The following is a 22305-nucleotide window of genomic DNA, read 5'->3' on the forward strand; positions in this document are numbered from 1 at the left end:
ATTTGTACGTATTACCTGAGGGAGGATCACCACTTCTAGGATGGGAGTGGATTAAGAAAATAGACATGGAATGGCACTACCTAAAAGCCATAATGAAGGAGGACTCGGTGCAAGCTATCAGCTCAGATTCTGAGATGGATGATGATAAGACCAATTCAAATATGCATGACAAGGCTAAAGGGGACTTGCCGACGATGGGGAAGGAAACAAAGACATGCAGAAAGACTTATGCCACCAAGAAGAATAAAGTTACAGAGCAGAACTCCAGGTTGACAGAGAATTCTGAGCCTGTTCAAGCTAAGGATTCATCCACGACGGAAGAACACCGAGCTCGGACTCAAACTTATGTCAAAGTACAACAACAATTAGAACAGTGGAGTGACCGTCTCGTACAAGAGATGAAAAATATGGAAAAGTTCTGGGACACTGAATGGGAGAACCTGGAAAGACAACAGAGACAGCTAGCTCGAGAAAAGAGCGACCATAGAGCCATCGTGGCCAAGTACCGATCACATCTCCCTGAAACTGTTCAGGAACTAGACTATTTACAGAACGACTTAAAGGAAGAGGAATCTTCAGGAAGCCAGGATTTTATCCCAGTTCATCTCTACGACTCGTTGCAAGCAGAGTGTAACAAGTTGAAGGAACAGTATGAACGGGCCCAGACTACAATCCTGGAAGGGGTTAACTCGGCAACCTCCAAAAAGCTAGTTTTAGTGAAAGCATATGAACAACTAAAGTTTGAACATGAGCGAGAATTACAAAGGCTGCAGGAAATGTTTGACGAGCTCCAGGCCAAGACAGACTCATCGGTAGAGATTCCATCCGTAGATGGAAAATTAGAGGTGGAAGACATAGCAGAACGTGAAATTCAAGATGTCCAAGAACTCGTTAAATTATTGAAGGAAACCCAAGACAAATGAGGCGGCAATGGCAGAGGTCCAACAACTTGAAGAACATATTCAACTAGGAATCCGGGCAGTGGAAGGAAAGGCCAATGGAAGGAACACAGACTGTAGGAATGGCCCCTGATCAGGAGTTAGAGAACACCAAGGCGCAATTTCTTCGAGCGCTTAAAACCAAAGGACCGGAGGAAAGGAAGGTGAAAACATTGGAGGGGAAGGTGGATGAAATGGAGAAGGCGCTAATCCACAGTGTCCCCGTAGAAGAGTTAACGGCCAGCCAACTCTTATACATGCTGAGGGACAAGACTCCAAAATGGGAACACGAGTTTCAGGTTTCAAAGGGAAAGAATTCGGAGCTTCCAAAAGTCACGGAGAGAGCTGAGGGGGCAACACAGCTTGCACATGGATGTCAAAAGTATGCTGAATTACGTCAAGGGGAACAGAAGAATGCGGAAACAGCTACTTCAGTAGAAGGATTAAATAGCCTGATAACGGGATCCCCGATGGAAGGGAAGGTATTGAACTCACAAATTAGGCCAGGCGTGAAGGAATGGCAGACGTCCCAGGAAGAGCGGGATGAATATGAATGCTTGAAGAAGTCTTTTCAAGAAAGATGGTCAGAGAAGGAACCACCGTCGGCTAACGTCCAGTTGGATAAGAAGGAAGTAGAAGGGCCCCTCACTGGCCTAACTCAGGACGACCCCGAATACTATCCTGACCTATTGAGTGACACTGAATATTACGAGGATCTGGTCTGCCCAGTTTGTGATGAAAACTCCCAAAGTACAGAAATCCGCATGAAGCACTTAAGGTCTAATGAACATAGAGAGTTGGTGGCGCTACAGATGGCCGCAGAGAAAGGAGCTCCGAGAGTTTCAAAAAGGCAGAAAAGAAAAAGCAGGAGATAATAACTGTCTAAAATACTATCATCTCAGGCGGGACACCATGAAAGGAGCTAAATTAGTTGAAAACCCGAAAATTATCAAGACAGCCAGTTGGTTGTAAAAGTCCGCACTGCTGGTTCAACAGGACGGAAGGTCAAGCTGTTACGTTAAGAAAAAGGCTATGGAGGAGTCACGCTAGCCATGTGAACCGGCTACACCAAAGAGATGCTGTTCGGAATGAGTCAAGATCAGAGACTGAATCTATGAACTGTTTCCGCAGAGACTGAACCTGTGAACTGTTCCCACCGAAAGTATATCTGTAAACTGTTTTATATGACGTTGACTCCACTGGAATTATCTCTGTGAATTGTTTGTTCTCCACCAAGAGTATATCTGTAAATTGTTGTGTGAAGTTGAAGATATGTATGTTTAACAGAGACCCTGTAAGTAATAAGCTAAAAAGGGAGGATTGTAGTGTATGTACCCGTCTACCTTTAAGGGAACGATTGAGTGTAACCATTCACCTTTAAGAGAACTACTTTAGGTGTGGCACTATTTGATTGGCTTCTGTATACGGTAATACCGACAGTGACCACACCAGTATATAAGTGATGTTACAGGATAACTAGGGCAGATTCGCCCTGACCTCTGAATAGTAAAGACCTGTTTGTTTGTACTTCAAAAGTCTGTGTATTTATTTACTGCACAACCCACAGACTTTACAGTATGTGACTTTGACGAGAGCTGTTTCGGCACTGCGGCGGGGCAGAAACCAGATTGGAGGGATTCAAACATGGAATTGCGGGAAAGATGGGAACAGATCTGAGACGAAGTCCATGAGTTCCTCACACTTGTTGTCAGAGGTGAAGGTGGAGGAAACAGATTTAAGATGATTAGAATATAGAGAATAGAAACCAGGGTTTATCTTTGCATTCCAGAATGATTCTGGAATAGTGAGCAATTTTGGCAGATGAGAGCAGGACCCGATAATGCTTTATGTGGTCCAGCCAGATCTGGCGGTGAATGGCTAAACCAGTTGTCTGCCATATACGTTCAAGTCTGCGTCCCTTGGACTTAAGGGAGTGCAGGTGAGGGCTGTGGGGGGGGGGGGGGGGGCGGGGGTGGAAACGGCCAGGGTGAGAATGGAATTGTTTTAATATAGTGACTGGAGCATCAGTGGTGGTGAGGGTGTGGTTGACTTGAATATTTCTGGAATTTTGTCTTGGTCTTCCTTTACCATATGAGGCCTGGCAAGCGTCCAGCAGCACTCCCTACACACTTAAACTTTTAACATGGATTGCACCAAGTCAGTACTTCAATTTAAAAAAATCCAGTCCAAAAGCTTAAATGCAAACTTACCTGAACGATGCATGTCCCAGTGTCTGTCAGTCTGTTGAACACTCAGTTTTTCAGAGCGAGCTTAGAACCCAGCACTGAACTCCGTGTCAAGGTCGAAGTTCACCGAGGTGAAGTTGGCGATGACATCACGCTCTTATTTACATGTCCAGGGCCAGTGCTGGTATTGGCAGCAGGAAGGCCCTCACCAAAATGGCAGCTGCCAAGTCTCGTGCCAAAGGGCACTAGAGTGGTGGGTGCCATTTTTCACCAGGACAGCAGCACAAATGGGTGGTGTTAAGTGGCCCAATTTCTAGGCCAAAAGATTTAACTGGAAACTTTCCTCCCCAGCTGCAGATAATTCATTACTGGGAGGAAACATTAATTGTAAAATTGCCCAATGCTAAATCCAAACACTGGGAATCTTAAAAGTAACCTCCCTTTGAGTAATCAGATACATGGGGAGATATGGTTCCACAGGCATGAACAGCTCTTGACTGGAGAGTAAATATTTTATACAAGTGTATGTTCAACCACAGACGGCATCAGAGATCCTCACCGAATTGATTTGCATGCAAACACCATCTAGGTGAAACCAGACTCATTTCTCATCACCAGAGGCATCATCTAATTGTAGCACCCCTACTGCCATACTGTGCGAGATCAGCTAACACTAGCCAGTAATATTTCAGCTCTGTATTGCCATCATGTTTTGGGATATTGTCACCATTTTTCTGCATAAAGGATCGAGTTTAGAAAGCATAGTGTATTCAGACAAGTTAGAAGAATGGAAGGCTAGGTAAAGATACTAATGATCTAGCATTCTTCATTCCTCACACCCATTGTATTGGCAAGTCCATGATTTTTAATTGTAAGCGAGACTGGAACATAGGCTGGCAGAAAGACTTTAAAATTGGCAGGGTAGTCAGGTTTGTTCAGTGGGAAGCAGAGGGGGCATTTGCTGAGGCAAAAGGTTAGAGGATAGTTAGGAGCCATCTTGTGGGCAAGTGGCATGCTCTCTCACACCACACAAAGCTGTACAGATTTAATGTAGTGAGTGATCATAACGGCTGTCTGCATGTTCACCTTGTGTAATACAGCAGCTGGGGTGTATCTGGCCTCATGTCACCAGATGTTTGTTCATTCTGCCTTGAGTTTGAAGTAATACATAAATATGGAAAACAGTAACATCCAGTTCAGGCCACATATATTGTTACACCCTCAGTTATGCCAACGTGTAAATAGATATAAAGTAGCAAGTCAACTCCCATGAAAGACTCACTGCTTACAGGAGCAACTGATTCCACTGAACTCAAGGTACTCATGACTGATCTGAATTTCTAACAACTGAAGGGAAATGGAGAAGTAAAATTTGATATTTGCCAAAAGAAACAAATGCACACTTAAATTATGCTCCTGCACGATTTCACCAATTTTGACACTTTCAATAGTAGGATTGCTGGTCTAATTATGCACCAAAATGAAGGCAGATCAAGATCTGTAATGACAAAAAATCCAGCAGGTTTCAATGAGAAATCCTGTAACTTCACATAAGCCACTATTTGAAGTGCAGTAGTTTTCAGGGTTGGAGTATCAATTTTACATCTTTCTGAAGTAGCTGTTTATTCCTTAATTATGTTCATAGGCTCAAGTTAAAAAAGTCACCATGTTGACAAGCAGGAACATTTAATTTTCTTTAATGCACACCAGTAATAATAAAATTGCATTACATTTATGTAAAATAAATGTTCCAGTTTATATATACAGAAACAGACTGTACATACCCTCCCAGACCCAACATCACAAAACGTACAGGCAAAGCACTGCCCAGCTAAACAGGCACAGCTGTGCATCTAAAATCTTAACTGCTCAGTGTTGGAGAAAGTTACTTTAATCCATCCTGGACTAATCGAAGTGTTGCAAGCAAGCCGACAGATGCTCTCCATTTTCGTTTAAGTGTTGCAGAACATCCCACAGTGCTTTAGATGGCCATGGGCAAGTCACTGAACTTGTGATGAAAAACTTCCATTCATTGCCCCTTCCTCATAGTCCATTTGGCAGAGGATCATGTTATTCTTCAGAAAAAATTTGTCACCCACACAAAACCTAAGAGAGAAATGAAAAAAGTAACAAGTACACTGGGGAGTTTGCTACCTTCCATGGGATGGGCATCATGTGACAGTAGTGTATTTAGGGCCACAAAGGAGTCGGATTCCATAGTAACTGCCCACAGACACCACCAGTGGAGTCTGATACGACTCAGCCGCCACACTTGAATGGTGCAAAAAATGGCCATGTACCATTTTTACAAATCCTGCTGACCCAACCATGCAGCTGGCACAAGATTTCCTCTTCAAATAGTGCAATGGGTCATCTACATCCACATAAGCAGGCAGACCAAAGAGTAGGGTGTTCTGTCCAACATTCCTTCCTCAGCCAACAAAAAACTGCAGAATTATCCATTCATTTGTGGATTACGAGATCTTGCTGTGTGCAAATTTGCTGCCACATTTGTCTACATAAGTGACTGCATGTCATAAGTAATGAATTGGTTGTAAATCGCTTTAATACATTTTGATGGAGTGTTAAAGCATAAATAAAAGTTCTATTTCCCCCCACTGCATCCTTCATTGTGGTAAGGCCTCAAATAAATTATGTATTTTCAGCAGTAAGAACTGATGGCAAACAAATTGTTATTTGAGCATTTTATCTAGAAGTGATTTTGGGTCAATTATTAGGATGATCAAGTTAAATTAGCTCGAGTTAAATCAACAGCTTCTAGGAACACAGGTTAGATTTAGAAAAGCACATGTCCAAATGGTAATTATTGCTTACCACATCAGCTGGAGACAATAGGGGATGCTTCCAGTCATTCAGTAAACATTTACACAAGAATTGCTTCACTCCTGCGATCTTGGGAGTCAGCTGCCAGAAGCCCACATTAACTGGCAACCTAACTGGCCAATCCCCAGAGAGCTGGGGAAGATCAGAGGTCAAGTCTTTGGCTTCCTGTCCAACCAAGGGCAGTCTGGAATGGCAGTCAGAGGAGAACTTCCTTCCCACATTTAGGGCCGACTAGTTTGAGAATGCAGCGGACCTGCTAACAGGGATATAATTTATTTTCTATGCTACGATAATCCTGTAAATATTTCTCCTACAGAATAGAATTCTCTTCCCATCCTGAAAAGTAATCAAGGCACCTTCACCCTTTGAAGGTGCCACTATAATACCAAGTACAGTTTGGCACTCACTTGTGTTTCAGAACTCAAGCAATAGGAAAGTGAGCTCTAATTAGCATATAATAAATGGTATCCACATTTACCTGAGCAAAGCTTTTTAAAAAATAGGGATGCTTTAAAAATGTTCTTTCCTGGCATGTTAAATTAGAACACTATAGGAAAGATTACCAGGTGGGTGCATTTGATATGAATAAAATTGAAGTTATACATTTTTCAGTAGACCAACCATTGCCTCAAGACTCAAATTATTTGGATTTTAAAACAAGCTCAGGAAGTTTAATTTGTACAGTATTCAGAATTTACTAGCCTTTGCTGTATGCAATGCGTTAACATCTCCCCCGCCCCAGTCTTACCTCTGATTACAGAGCTGACAGGCAAAGCAGTCCAAGTGGTAGACGTTATCACGGGCTCTCATCACCATCTCAAAGGCAGGAATCAGTTTACTGCATGCTGCACAATTCCCCGTGGTACCAAAGAGTCTGGTCAATAAAAAACATACCAATGATTTGTGATAGCAAGCTCAATACATACTGAGAAAAGCAGCACCACCTCCAAGGCAAATGGAATCTGGTAAAAGCCTAAAAGATTGCATTCCATTTGCTTACCAGAGACAACAAGACAGAAGAAAATGTTTGAATCACTCTGGCTTTTGTATTCTAGGTTTCTAGATAGAAAACTAAATACTCTTTGGTCAGTTTGGCAGAATGGCACCATTTTCCCTGTGAATCAGAAGGTTACAGGTGCAAGCCCTACTCGGGACTTGCACACAATATAAGCCAACAATTCAGTGCAATATACGGAGTGCAAAACTGTTAAGTGGTGCCATCTTTTGGAGGAGATGTTAAGCTGAAGACCCTGTTCAGGTGGACATAAAGACCCCATGACTACACTTTAAAAATAATTCATTGGTTGTGAAGCACTTTGGTGAAAGACACTTATGTTCATAAATAAAGACGTTTTCATTATGAACAGCTAGCTTGAGCTAGTCATTTATTCAGCCATGTGGACTAGTGTACAGGCATCCATCTTGACTACTGCCTTGTGGGTAGCCCACTACTAAACATACAGCTCCACCTAGTGTACCATTCTAGAATAACATGTTACTGATCATTACATCCCCCTTCCTTAGAGGTTAAACAAAATCAATATCAATCAATCATAATGACAAACATCTTCACAACAGTCAACACATTTTCAAAGCTTTACTTTATGAACTCTAAGCTTTTCATTCTTTTATTATAGTTTTCTTTGTGCTCAAAGATTAAGTCTATCAGGCTTTTTTACTTCACGTGTGGATCTTCTCAGCACCGGTAAGTCGATGTGTTTTCACGAGAGCCTGTATTAGATTGTTCTGGTGGTGAGTGACAAGATTCAGTTGCGGCATAGTCATCGATTTGCTCTCGATAGTTTCTTGTGTTTTCAGGAGGGAACGGCGGTTCCTCCTGAGAATCTGTCCTTCCTCAGTTCTAACAGTGTATGACCTTGGTCCTACTTCAAGAACTGTAGCTTTCCTGTTCCATGCATCTGGATCCTCAATCCTGACAACATCATCCCTTGTCAATGGTTTCAGAGTTTTGGATGACTTGTCATAGTGATTTCTGTTTCAGCTTTAACAGTTGAAGTCTCTCTTCCTTACTCTGCTTTTCTTTTGCACAGCAGGGTAGCGTGGTGCGCAACTTGCGACCCATTAGGAGTTCAGCAGGTGAAGAACCACAGTCTAAAGGGGAGGCTCGGTATCTCAGCAGGGCGAGATAAGGATCAGACTTGCTTTCTGTTGCTTTCTTCAGTAGCTATTTGAGAACTTGCACACCTTTCTCTGCCTTACCATTCAACTGAGCATACACAGAGGACTGGATGTGATGTGTTGAAAGTCATAATGTGCTGCAAACTGTTGCCACTCCTTACAGTTGAAGCACGGACCATTGCCGCCAACGGCAATCCTGGGAATTCCATGTCTGGCGAAGATGGATTTAACATGCATTATGACACTGCTTGCTGATGTGCTTGAGAGCAGCGCCATCTCAGGATAGTTAGAATAGTAGTCAATCACTATTAGATAGTCTTTACCATTCAAATGAAAGAGATCCATACCAACCTTTTGCCATGGTGCTGTTGGTAAGTCAGCTATTATCATTGGTTCCTTTGCTTGTTTGTTTTGGTGTTTGACATGTCTCACGTATGCCTATCATGTTCTCAATGTCCTTATTTAAGTCAGGCCAATAAACAGTGTCTCTTGCTCTCCTTTTGCATTTTTCAATTCCGAGGTGTCCCTCATGAATCCTTTTGAGCATGTCTTGACCATGTCTTGACGTAGAGCCTGTGGAATGACTATTCTGTTCTGTTTTAGTAATAGTCCACTTGCGACACTTAACTCTGACCTTGTGTGATAGTACTTTGGACAGGAACCTTTTGGCCAACCATGATGAATGTTCTCTATTACTGTTGTAACACTATCTTTTACTGTTTCTTTTGCTATTTGCTTTGATTTGTGTCTGACATGGGCAGCGCAGCAGTGACCATACTCACATGAACATCCACGTCTTCCTCAGTAGAGCTCACATGACTCAGTGGGTGCTACGGGATAGTGCATCTGCTAACACTGTTTGCCTGGTGTGTAGAACAGTTCAAAGTCTCATCTTTGCAGCTTCATCATGAGTCATTGAATCCTTGGAGACATCTCATTCAGATTTTTTTTTATGATGGCAACCAGTGGGCAGTGGTCTGTCTCAACTGTAAAGGTGGGAAGTCCATATATGTAGCCATGGAACTTTTCTAGTCCAACTACCAAGCCTAGACATTCCTTTTCAATCTGGGCGTATCAACACTCAGTATCAGTCATAGACCTGGAGGCGTAGGCAACAGGCTTCCAATCTTCATCCTCTGCTTGTAGCAAGACCACGCCTAGGCCATCCTTTGATGCATCCGTTACCTTCTTTGACCCAACAAAGAGAATCAAAGTGTCGAGTACAGGTGTGGTTGTCAGCACTGTTTTGAGGTTCATCCACTCTTGTTCATGTCTTTCTGTCCATGCGAACTCATTTGTTTTATGTAGCAGGTCTCGCAGACAGGCCGTCTTGGCTGACAAGTTAGGAATGAACTTTCCAATGAAGTTTATCATCCCCATGATGCGTAGCACTCTTTTTGGTCAGTGGGTCGGGGCATTTTGAGTATGGCGTTTACTTTTTCCATATCTGGCTCTATTCCTTTACCAGATAGATTATCTCCTAGGAAAGTGACTTCCTGGATGCCAAACTGACACTTGGCTTTGTTGAGCTTCAGTCCATTCCGGCGTATGCTCTGTAGCACTTTAGTCAGTCTCTCATTGTGTTCTTTCAATGTGGAGCCCCGGATGATGATGTCATCAACATAGACCCGAACTCCTTCCAGACCTTCAATTATGTGTTCCATCGCTCTATGAAAGATTTCAGATGCAGATATTATCCCGAAAGGCATTCTGAGGAAACAATACCTGCCAAATGGTGTTGAAGGTACAGTATTTGGGGCTCTCTTCATCCAGTTTTAGTTGCCAAAATCCTTGAGGCATCGAGCTTTGTGAAGTATCTGGCACCTGACATTTCACTGGTGATTTCTTCTCGCTTGGGAATCTGGTAGTGTTCACGTTTTATGTTTGCATTTAAGCCCTTTGGATCCATGCATACTCTTAGATCATTGTTCTTTTTCTTTACACATACCATGGAGTTAACCCAGTCTGTTGGCTCTTCGACTTTCCTGATGGCTCCTAGTGTGGTCATTCTGTCCAGTTCTTTCTTGAGCCGGTCACGCAGGGGTGCTGGAACTCTCCGTGGAGCATGTACCACTGGCTGAGCATCCTCCTTTAGCTAGATCTTGTAAATGAATGGTAGAACTCCAAATCCTTTGAACACATCCTGGAAATTACTCACTACAAAATCCACTGAGTCATCTGGTCTGCTTATGGCACAGTTTATACGGTAGACTCTCTTGACCAGTTCTAAGTCCTCACAAGCTTTGTCACCTAGTAATGACTCAAGTCCTTCAGCCACAACAGAAAACATGAGATGATGCACTGTGTCTTTGACTGTCACTTTAAGTCTGCATACACCTAAGCTATCTATTTTCTGCCCATTATAGTCCTCCAGTAGTACTGACTCTGTATTTTGGGCATTTCTTTCATATTTTTAATGTCACTCACTGATTAAGTTTGCTTTTGCCCCAGTGTCTCATTTCAATGTAACTAATGCTCCATTTACCTGCAGTGGCATCATCCATTTGTCCTCTTTTACTGCATTAACTTTATGTTCAGCATTGTCCATTCTTGAGGGCTGCACATTTTCTGTATCCTTTGATATTGTCACATAACACCATTCCTACAAAAAATGTCTCACTTAAATCAGTGTCCTCAATCACATTGACTTGTTGCACTTTGTTTTTACTTTTGAAAAGCATTGTTTGGCAAAGTGATTCTTTCCATTACATTTTGTGCACATTTTTCCAAACGCTGGGCATTGTCTTGACTGGTGCTGGTAACAACAGCGTTTACAATTAAAAATTCCATCCTCCAATTGCTTTGCATTTCTGTTCTGCCCCTTGTAGGACACAGCACCGACCGACAGTCGCACGGTCATTCACTACAGTCGCATTATTATTAATTTCACTGAAAGTCTTTGCATGCTGTTGAGCTAGCTCACTGGCATGGCATATTTTCACAGCATCCTCCAATGTTAATTTGGTTTCTCTCAACAAATGTTCCCTGACTTTATCATGAATACCAAACACAATCTGGTCACGAATCATGGATGATTTCAGTTCAGAGAAATTACATGTCTGTGCTTTCAGTTTCAGATCGGTCACAAAGCTATCAAAAGTCTGATTTTGCTGCTGTGTCCGTGAACAGAACACGTACCTCTCATAGGTCTCGTTCTTTTTTGGAGAACAATGTGTATCAAACTTCTTTAGCACATCGTCCATTTTTTCTCTCTGTCCTCCTCTTGATCAAATACAAATGTATTTACAAATGTATTAAATACCTCTATCGCCTGAGGGCCTGCAACCGTGAGCAGCAACGCTATTTTCCTTGTGTCTGGCTTCGAACCGAACCCGATAGCAGCAATGTAGAGTTCGAATTGTTGTTTGAAAGTCCGCCAATTGCAGTTGACATTCCCCGTGAGTTTCAAACCCTCCGGTGGCTTCAAATTCTCCATGTCGCGTTTCAGATATTACCAATCCTGGTACCATGTTATGTTCATAAATATAGACATTTTCATTATGAACAGCTAGCTTGAGCTAGTCATTTATTCAGCCATGTGGACTAGTGTACAGGCATCCATCTTGACTACTGCCTTGTGGGTAGCCCACTACTAAACATACAGCTCCACCTCGTGTACCATTCCAGAATGACATGTTACTGATCATTACAGACACTATATAAATTTAAGTTCTTTCTTGCTTTAAAATGGTCTGGTCTACTTACACTGCCATGTTTAATGACATATCTGTACAATGCCCCTTTGCTCTACATTAAAAAGGTGCATTACTAGTGCAGGTTTGTCAAATACTTCAGATTCAGTGGCAGGCATTTCTTTATTCCATCTGAATGTCTTCTGTAAATTGACATGTCCCATGTCTACTAGTACAATTGCATAACCCAGGGATGCAATACTATCCCCTTGTAACTAAGACCAGATACTGTGTCTTTTACACATGCTGTTGTCTCTGAAAGTGGACAGTGAATATTGATGAAGCAAAGTTTGGTTTAAATCACATGCGGCTTTATTCCACAGTAAGGTGCAATATACAGAGCAATAGGTTTGTTGTTTAGTTCAATAATACAACTTGCATTCATGCAATTATACAAAGAGCACGTGATACCATCCCACTTTGGTGGTTCACTTTTGGACAGAATGCAGAGGGGGTTATTTTGTTAAACACAGTCCAGGGCAGAACCTCTTCATCATCTGCTGACTGCTTGTGGAGCATCCAGTTTTCAAAAAGCTAGACTGCCTTCCATGGCATCTATCTTCTGATTTTTTTTTAAAGCTTCTGTCACAAAGCTCATCTCAGACTGACTGATCAAGGATTTTCCTCAACACAAAGGAGGCACCTTCCCGAACACCCAACTCAGTTTGGTCTCGTGCAACTTCCAATTAGCATATTAACAACCTTTTGTTTAGGTACCTTTTAAACCTCAATATTAAAGCAATTTTCCAAAATCTGTTGAAAGTCAAATTCAGAAACATGTATTTTCTTCCCCTAGCATTTCCAAAATACTTAAGTCAAATCTCTTGCTTCACCTACACTGAATTGCATCCGCTGCCTCTCTATCTATCCTGCAGTCTTAGTCACAATCTGCCAAACTTACCCCCCACCCCAGATCTTTATGGACAATAGTCTCAGATCTGTGAGCACTCCTCTTCCCAGTGAAACTTCCTCTTACTACTACTCTTTTCTTTCTGCCTGCTAACCATTTCATAAAATAGCCACATTTCTCTTAATTCCATGAGCCACAAGTTTCTGGTTGTACCTTAACTGCTTTTCGAAGAATCCATACAAGCCACTCATTCCATATATAAAAAGCAAACTTGACTCAGCACATCTGTAAACCACTGCATTTTAATATTTACCACAGAATAAATTCAGGTAGAAGCCAGCACACACCAAGACACATTTGGATTTGTTAATAAAGTGATGCCCCCAATGGTCCAAATCTTGAGGGTAACTGATCACCTAATTATTGATTGAACTAGGTGTTACAGCACAGGAAGCTGCAGTTTGTCCGATCACCATTGTACTGGTGCTAGCTAGTTAATTGGAGCCACTAACTTGTTCCATTCCCTTGGTCTTTCCTTTTAAGGTTTTTGATAAATAGTTCCCCAAATGCTAGTATCTGCCTCAATAACCACTTGTGGCAAGCGTTTTATTCTAAAACCCATGTGAAAAAGATTCTAGCTTCCTTTATTCTTCTGGTGATTATTAATTTATGCTCGTTACTAATTCTGCAAATAGTGGGAACAATCATCTTTTTCTAAAACTCCAACACCTTTTCATAATAAGGTGCATTAGATCCCCTTAATGCACGTGGGGGGATTTTGGCAGCTGTTTTCATTAACTATAACTTCTCATTCTAGTGAACCTTAGCTATACTTTTCCCAACAGCTTCAATGGTTTCCTATAATCGAGTGTCCATTCCAACTGCTACCTAACCAGCCTTACAAAATTAAAAAGATAGTTTCCTTACTTTTATAATGTCCAGAACTCCATTTGCTTTTATGCCCTTTTCTACTTGTATTCATTTTTACATGTCTATGCATTTCCAACTCTAAATGTCAGCACTTCTAGATAACTGCTCCTAATTTTACTACTTCACACAATCCATTGAACTGCTGGTCACTAACTGCCCACTCTAGCCAGTCATCTGATCTCTTGCATTCTTCAGTTTGCTAAGCCAAATTTGGTGTCAGCAGAATTAATTTACATAATTTTGTGCATCAATCCAAACCAATTTGAAAATGAAGCTAGTCTCAGCACAGATTTCTGGAACACTATCCATGTTCCATCAATCCGAAACATCCAGTCACTGCTTCTTTCCTAGATACCGCTTGATGCAACTGAATTCTGTGCCTTAATTTTCATATGCTCACGTGGCACCTTAAAAACAGATTTTGAAAATCCATATACATAAACATGGATTTCTTTTATAGATACACATTTTTTCAAGTTTAGTCATGCATGATCTAACCTTTCAATCCACACTGACTGCCCCAGATTAGACCATCTCATTAGGGACTCTTTACCCAGAATACTGGACACTAACTGGCCTACACAGTCCTGGCTTATCCTTTTTTGGAACAGGGTGCAACATCTGCCATCACTAGTCCTTTAGCCTAATTCCCAAAAAAGAGCCCTGCCGGTGTCTTCCCAAGCTTATTCTGGGATGCACATCACCTGGGTCCGAATTATTTTTTAGACCCATTAACTTCTTTTTGTGGCTCCTCCACAGGTATCAAATCTTGCTTTCTTGGTAAAAACTGATGCTAGATACAAGTATTCTCTCAATTAAACGACCCCTTACATCTCCCACGCTCAGCCATGTGCTTACAGGCGCCTTCACTGTCCCTGGCCTTCATAGTTTTGGCTTCCTTTCTATTTAATATTTTCTTCAATGATGCAGCATCAGTTTTTTGCATGTCCATTTTTGAGATATAACTGGTCGTATTTTGCGACCCCCACGGGTGCGTACGAGGTGTACATGCGCCCGTAGGAGCCATGCAAGGTGCAAGCGCTGAAACCCGGCACTTGTGATCTGTCAACAGATCCTCTGCATCCGTGGCAGGTGGGCCTCTGCAGGTGGAGTTGCGCTATTTGCCCAACTTCCGCCCGCTGAATGCCCATCAAATTTGTACAGCTGGTAAAAGCAGGCGTAAGGCCTGCTTTTACCAGCATAAGAGTTAAGAAATATAAATTTTTAGCCCCGTAAAAAACAATTCTCAAAATTTGTTTAAGGCATTTAAATTAATTTAATATAATTTTTCATGTGTTGGTGTATTTTTTTTTTTAAGCAATCCCCATTCATACTTATGACAGTTCTGTATATATGGAACTGTCAAAAGTATGAATGGGGATTTCCTTTTTATTAGTCGGGCTGGCCCACGTGATTCCAGGAGTGCCTACGAATAGCTTGCGCCCCTGGGATACATGAGGGTCTGCCTGCGCGGACCCGGAGGGGCCCAGGGTCACAAACCACCATTCTTCCTGGGCCACCAGGTACTTTCATAGACATTTTGCAGGGCAGAGGAGTCTGTCCACGAGAAGCCTCCGATCGCAAATGTTGGCCCAACAATGCAACCTCCTCCAGCCCTACAACCAGAGAACTCTGCATCCCTGGTTTCCTTTACCCCTCCCATTTTGTCTGAATGCTCCAGTGAAGCACCTTAGGATGTTTTACATTAAAACTGTTATATAAAAGCAAGTTGCAGTAAATGTCTTAAAATATGCTTCCTAAACCTAACCAGTTCAATTCAACGGTCATTTTGAATGCAAATTTGAAATTTGTATTTAATGCAGAAAGATGCTTAATGGATTTAGGTGTCCTTTACACTTGATACTTTTGCTCTACCTCATGTATTATGTTGGCTTTTGCTACCATTAGTTCATACAATTCAGTAAATTTAGAAAGCCTGACCTAAGTAGCAATTTGGTTAAGAACATAGGAACAGGAGGAGGTCATTCAGCCCAGAGTCTATTCCGTCATTCAATGAGATCATAGCTGCTCTGCGACCTAACTCCATATACCTGCCTTTGGCCCATATCCCTCAATACCTTTTGTTAATTTTAAATCTGAGATTGATAGCTTTTTGTTAACCATTGAACGAGCACCAATTGCCATTTGCAGAAGAGAGTTCCAAACTTCTACCACCCTTTGTGTGAAGAAGTGTTTCCTAATTTCACTCCTGAAAGGTCTGGCTCTAATTTTTAGACGATGCCCCTTAGTCCTAGAATCCCCAACCAGCGAAATATCGACCCCATCTGTTCCCCTTAATATTTTGAAAACTTCCATCAGATCACACTTAACCTTCTAAATTCTCAGGAATACAACCCTAATTTGTGTAATCTCTCCTTGTAACTTAACCCTTGAAGTCCTGGTATCATTCTGGTAAACCAAGGTCAATATATCCTTCCCAAGGTGTGATGCCCAGAACTGCTCACAGTACTCCAGGTGTGGTCTAACCAGGGTTTTGTATAGCTGCAGCATAGCTTCTACCCCCTTGTATTCTAGCCCTCTAGATATAAAGGCCAGGATTCCATTAGCTTTTTTGATAATTTTCTGCACCTGTTCATGGCATTTTAACAATCTATGTACCAGGACCCCCAAGTCTCTTTGAACATCCACTGTTTTAAGCTTTTCCCCAATTTAAAAAGTATCCTGTTCTATCCTTTTTAGGTCCAAGCTGGATGACCTCACATTTGCCTGCATTGAAATCCATTTATCACAGTTTTGCCCATTCACTTAATCGGTTATCTTTGTAATTTTGTGCTTCCATCTACACTGCCACCCATCTGTGTCATCGGCAAATTTGGATACATGACTTTCTATGCCATCATCCAAGTCATTAATAGTGAATAGTTGAGGCCCCAACACAGATCCCTGTGGGACACCACTAGTCATGTCCTGCCAATTTGAGTACCTACCCATTATCCTTACTCTTGTCTCCTGCCGCTCAGTCAATTTCCTAACCAGGTCAATAATTTGCCCTCCATTCCATGGGCTTCTACTTTAGTTAACAGGCGATTATGTGGGCCTTTATCAAATGCCTTCTGGAAGTCCATATAAATAACATCCATAGACATTTCCCTGTCCACTACTTTAGTCACCTCCTCAAAATTTTTTTTAATCAGGTTTGTCAGGCATGACCGACCTTTCTGTCTCTCTCTGATCAACTGAAAATGAGGTGCTCAGTCACCCTCTCCTTATAGACTAGCAATTTCCCAACAGATGTTAAGCTAACTGGTCTATAATTCCCTGGTTTCCCTCGCTCATTATTCTTAAATAGCAGTGTGACATGCACAATTTTCCAATCTAAATGAACTGATTCCTGAATCAAGAGAACTTTGGAAGATTATAGTTGGGGCATCTGCAATGTGCTCACCATCTTCCTTTAAAACCCTAGGATGGAAACCATCTGGTCCTGGAGATTTGTCACTCTAGTGCCATTATTTTCTTCATTACTGTTATTTTACTTACGTTCATTTTATTGAGTCCCTGCCCCCAATTCAATATTAGTTTCTTTGGGATTTCTGGCATGCTATCCTCTTCCTCTACTGTAAATACTGATGTAAAGTAATTATTCAACATGTCCACCATTTCCTTATCATGGACAGCATCACCGCTTTCAGTTTTTAAGGGGCCAACATTGCTCCTGACTACCCTCTTTCCTAATGCAAATGTAAAAATTGTGTTGATTTTGATATCCCTTGTAAGTTTCTTTTCCTACTCCCTTTTTATAGCTCTTACTGTGTTTTGTGACCTTTGCTGTTCTTTGTATCTTTTCCATTCGCCAGGATCTGCGCTATTTTTTTGCATACTTTTAGTTTTATGCCACCCCTTACCTCTTTAGTCATCCATGGCTTTTTTTTGGACAAGTAGAGCTCTTGCCCCTCAGGTACAAACTGGCTCCGGATCACATTAAATTATTTTTTGAACATCTCCACCGATCTTGTGTCATTTTACCCAATAACCGATTTGCCCAGTTTACTGTGGACAGTCTCTGCCTCATCCCGTTGAAGTCGGCCTTACCTAAATCTAGAATCTTAGTAGCCGTTTTGCATTTCTCCCTTTCAAACGCTACGTTGAACTCGATGTTATAATCGCTATTGGAGAATGTTCACGCAGTTAGGCTGTTAACTAAATCTGGCTATAAGCTCTTGTAGCCAATTGGGTTATTTTGGTTCAGAAATGTCAGTTAATTTAATATTTCCAATTTGTTTGCTTAAAATCCAGAGGCCTGCTGAAGAACCATAGTTGTACACAGTAACAGGTTTTGGGAAATATTTTTTAAAGAAATTAACGATTGCTTCAGTTTTGAAATCTAGGACAAATATCATTACTTCTGAAATTGGAAACCAGTGAGTAAAGCTAGCAAAAGGCATGATTTACAGACCTAGCTACCAACTAAATTGGAAAATTAGGAAGGGAATTTAAAACTGTACAACTGCTGATTGTGATTAGTTAAATTAATGTAGTCATCGCTCCCATTTCCTACACACTGTCCTCGGATCCCCTGTAAAAGGAACATGTGAAAGATACAAGCGTTAAGTTTCTGATGTAGAACAGTGGCTGTTCCCAACAGTACCTGCTCCAGTGAGGTAGGTTAAGACTATCCCTTCTCTTCCCCTCGGGCACTTTGACTACACCAACTTTCCTGTCCTCCCACCAAAATATTTCAGTCTGCAGACAATTTGAACGAATGTCAGTCATTAGTCTACTTTTGAATGAGTCCAGTACCTTCTGGCCAAAAAGTCAAAAATTAAGACCTTAGACCTTTATACACCACCCACTTAGGTGATTTTTTTTTTGGGGGGGGGGGTGGTGAAAGAACAGAGAAGAAAGCAGTATACAGCTAATGCTAAAAAATCTTCCATGTACAAAGCCTACAGGAAGAAATGTGGTCAGCTTTTCTAATGAAGTTATCCAAAATGTACCATCTCTTTCAAAAACTTGTTTATTGTCCAACAGATCTGTTCAGTTTTAAGAAAGGGAACACAAATGCCAATCTAGAAAACTAGCAAAAGCAGACAGCCCCAGCAAAGAAGTTGTGGACATAGGGTTTACGACCCAAGGACAAGGGGTGGCATTGAGCAGGTCATAGCTTTCAAACTAAACATTGTTTAGGGGTTAGATATATTTTAATATGAATACCGTTGTACAGACTTTAGCTAAATGGGTCATCATCCACATATTGGAGCACATTAAGCATTTGTCTGCTAATATGGTTAATAATTTTAGCCCATGTCCTGTCAAAAATGTTTTGACAAGAAATTCATTACATTGCAATTTATAATTAAAAACTAAAATTTAAAAAATGCATACAAATGCATTTTGCACTCAGCTGCAGCCAGCAGACTACCTTCAGTCCGAGGTTTGCAATTATACCAAATCGTCGCTCCATATTTCCTCCCATCTGTTGGCCACCAATCTGGTGCTCTCTACCCAGTTACTCCAGGGTAATGAAAAAGCACCTCCAAAGCAAATTGTAAACAGCCAAGTTAAAGAACATAACTGCACACCGAAACAAACCAAGAGTCCACATTACAGCAGTTTGCTGTAAAACCCCAGTTTCCCAAATCCTGGCAACCCCAGTGCAGCAACAGGAATACGGAGCCATTTTTGTGTATTCAAATCAAGGAACATCCTCTATCCCAAAGTACTTGCAACTAGTCTTCAAAGTAAACCTGCACATTAGACAAAGCAGGGTACACCTCAAAAGATCATAAGCAGGGTATACCTCAAAGATCGTAAGGTAAATTAATTTTTTTAAGCTACATTTTAGCAGCTTAATTATGGAGCTCAACTATTCTTTACTGTAAAACATTTGCCTCAAGTTTGTGCACAACCAGAAGAGAAAATTTGGTTGCAACAGCATTCAGTTCTGCCCTCCTACTGATCGGACAACCTCCAATTGTGCCTTCAAATTGAGATTGGAGGTTGCCAATTTGAACAAATTAAAAAAAGTGTTATTTTGGAAGCTGAAAACTAGCTGATGGTTTGCATTTACAAGGGGGATGGTACTCTACTGGATGGAAGAGCAGTCTGAAAATTAGTCCTATACAATTAGTTCACTAGCCAAAGAATAAAGGCCACAGTTAGACCATGTAATAAGGGTTAAAATATACAGATATAAATCAGTGTGGAAATTCAGATGCTAGCAGGGCTCAGTGTGGGAACTGCACAACACTTGGTCTCTGCCAATAAATAGATCAAGGGAAAAATTGGATAAAGAGTTGAAGCAAAGGAGATGCACAGCTATGGTTTTTTGGGGGGGGGGGGGGGGGGGGGGAAGAGGAAAGGAGAGGGGGTGGCAGTGGAGTAGGAGAAAGGTTTGAATTTATTTTTGGATAGCTGTTGCAAAGTCAGTGCATATTATGAGCTGAAACTACTTCCGTATGCTCTAAACTTTGATTCCAAATGCATTTTTAAAAAAGGTTAAGCCTCAAAAAGTGAACAAACCACAGCATCAGTCACTATCTCAAAACCAATCTAGAACACATCCAGCACTGCCATGGAAAAGTCAGCAACTCCAGAGTAGCATCAAACTGTTGGCCCAAACCAATCTGTGGGATTAAACGCCTTAGGTTTGAGGCCTCTTGCAGGAGCTGTACTCAGCATTACTTCACACTGGCTGCAGAAAAACTTACAACTCAAACCAGCTGCTTCACTTGATCAATTTGTTGCACAGCAGTTAAAAGATCTACAGGGAAAAAAGCAATTCTCAACTATTTTAACTCTACTTGCAAAACTAGGCAACACATGACTATAGCTACACAAACTGGTGTACAAGTAGCCAATCCTGATCAGTTGTACATAAATTTTCATGTCCTGCAAAAAATAAAAATGTGAATACTTAAGGCCATTGACCCAACTTAAGGAATACGTTGCATTTGGCTCAGTTGGTAGCACACTCACCTGAAGCCCCCCTGCAGGATTTGAGCGCAGAATATAGGGAGACAGCTCAGTGGCGAGGGAGGGCAACATTGTCAAACTAAACTCCAGCTGCTTCCTGAGCAACTTATTGAACAGTAGGAAATTCCTCAAAAAAAGCGCCATTTGTGGGAGCCTTGCTGTGCACAAATGTACCACCCCGTTTTCTACATTTACCAAAAATGTAGTCAAATCATAAAAGCACATTGGGTAATCTGGAGGATGTGAAGGATGCTATATGCGAGTGCATATGCTTTCAAGCTCTGGGTCACAGACTTTGAGACTGCAAGGACAGATTTCAGTTATCACATTTGTTGACTTTTGAATGAGGCGGAACCAGCAAAACTAGTGCGAGGGTCTCAACAGAACGGCTCAAGCCCCAGGAAATTATGGCATGGCGCAAGTAATGGCATCAGTAACTTGAGCCATAATGTCCTGGGACTAACACTATAAAATGGGCCCCAAAGATACAAGTGGCACAAGTCTGTAGCACATTCTGGGTCTTAAATGTTGTGTTACTACCTCCTTAATGTTTTTGTAGCAAACACACTTTGGGTAGCTGTCTCAAGACTGGAGTTTCCAGAAATGTTTGCAGGAGATCTCCCAAGCAAACTTGAAGAATGCATTACTAAAAAGTGGCGACAGGCCACAACTTTTAAAAAGAATCTTTTACTCCAACTTGCATTTTTTTTTTTTTTACCACATTGCAATTGCTGCAAATATTGATTCCATTTGGACATCCATTGAGCATTGGTCCATCATAGTGCTCCATGTTGTATGCAGTATAAATTAGGAACTCTACCCAAGATGGTGCTAAAGACGACTGTAAGCCACTTCCATAAATGACTAAATACATTGAAGCTATACATCTGAAATAAGATCAAGTTACAAGAGTTAAATTTTTTTTTTAATTTTTTTTTTTTTTTTTTTTTAAAAAGTGGAATTGTTGATCCATGTATTTTGCAGTCAAACTGCATCTCATTGGTTCTTGCCGTCTTTCAACCTTGCGCAAAGACCAAAAACATTACGCAAATTGTTACAAGCCAGCCAAGGAATTTTACACCACTATTCCAATATGCAGTAGGAGGCCAAAGTACTTCAGTTTCCTTAAATGACTTCGAGATGTATGCACCACTGCTTTCATAATGATGTGTGTTGCAGTGCACACTTCTATTTCCCCAATAAACATCCAATTCAATTGTCGTTTGAAGTGTTCCATACTCTTAACTGTTATAGAAATCAATGCATAAAGCCCTCTGCCAGTTATAAGCAGGTCTGGAATCAAAAGACATAGCATATAGCTCATTATTTCCCACCCTTTTCAGGAAATGTTCCCTAATCAAAGCAAAGATCCTAGACCTTTACCACTATGTGGAACATAATGCAGAGAAGTCTTATGACAGACTGATTGCTGGAAAAAACAAACTTGCAATGGGGCAACAAAATTCCTGAGCCTAATATATGGTCAGCAACTCTAGTACAGCAATGGTTAATCCTGCATATAAGCTGGTGTACAAGGAGAAAGACTTAGGGAGAATTGGTATGTAAAGCTTTATCAGTGACCAATGCCAGTTTTTGAAATGTTGAGGTGGAGTTCTGGATTCCTCCACCAGAGGAAAGAGCTTCTGTATCCATCAAATCCTTTTTATCATTTTAAACACTTCAATCAGATCACCTCTCAACCTAAACAAGGGAATATGACCCAAGTTTATGCAACTTGTCCTCAATTTAACCCTTTAAGCCCTGGTATCATTGGCAAATCTGCACTGTAG

At 41.3% G+C, this 22305-nt stretch overlaps 1 protein-coding gene across 6 annotated transcripts in view; it reads right to left on the minus strand.

The window, feature by feature from the left end:
• Positions 1 to 4805: 4805 nt before the first annotated feature.
• Positions 4806 to 22305, minus strand: part of lmo1 (LIM domain only 1) — a 40281-nt gene continuing 22781 nt past the window's right edge. For all 6 annotated transcript variants that reach the window (XM_086007916.1, XM_086007917.1, XM_086007918.1 and 3 more), the window contains 2 exons: positions 6717 to 6842; positions 4806 to 5230 (listed from right to left, as the gene is read on the minus strand). In XM_086007916.1, coding sequence (XP_085864042.1) covers positions 5125 to 5230; positions 6717 to 6842 — 232 coding nt within the window. In that variant the 3' untranslated portion in view covers positions 4806 to 5124. The remainder of the gene's footprint in view (positions 5231 to 6716; positions 6843 to 22305) is intronic.

The sequence above is a fragment of the Somniosus microcephalus genome, chromosome 15 (assembly GCF_052327205.1).
Source record: "Somniosus microcephalus isolate GS21.2 chromosome 15, FLI_Smic_1.0, whole genome shotgun sequence".
Taxonomy (NCBI): Eukaryota; Metazoa; Chordata; class Chondrichthyes; order Squaliformes; family Somniosidae; genus Somniosus; species Somniosus microcephalus.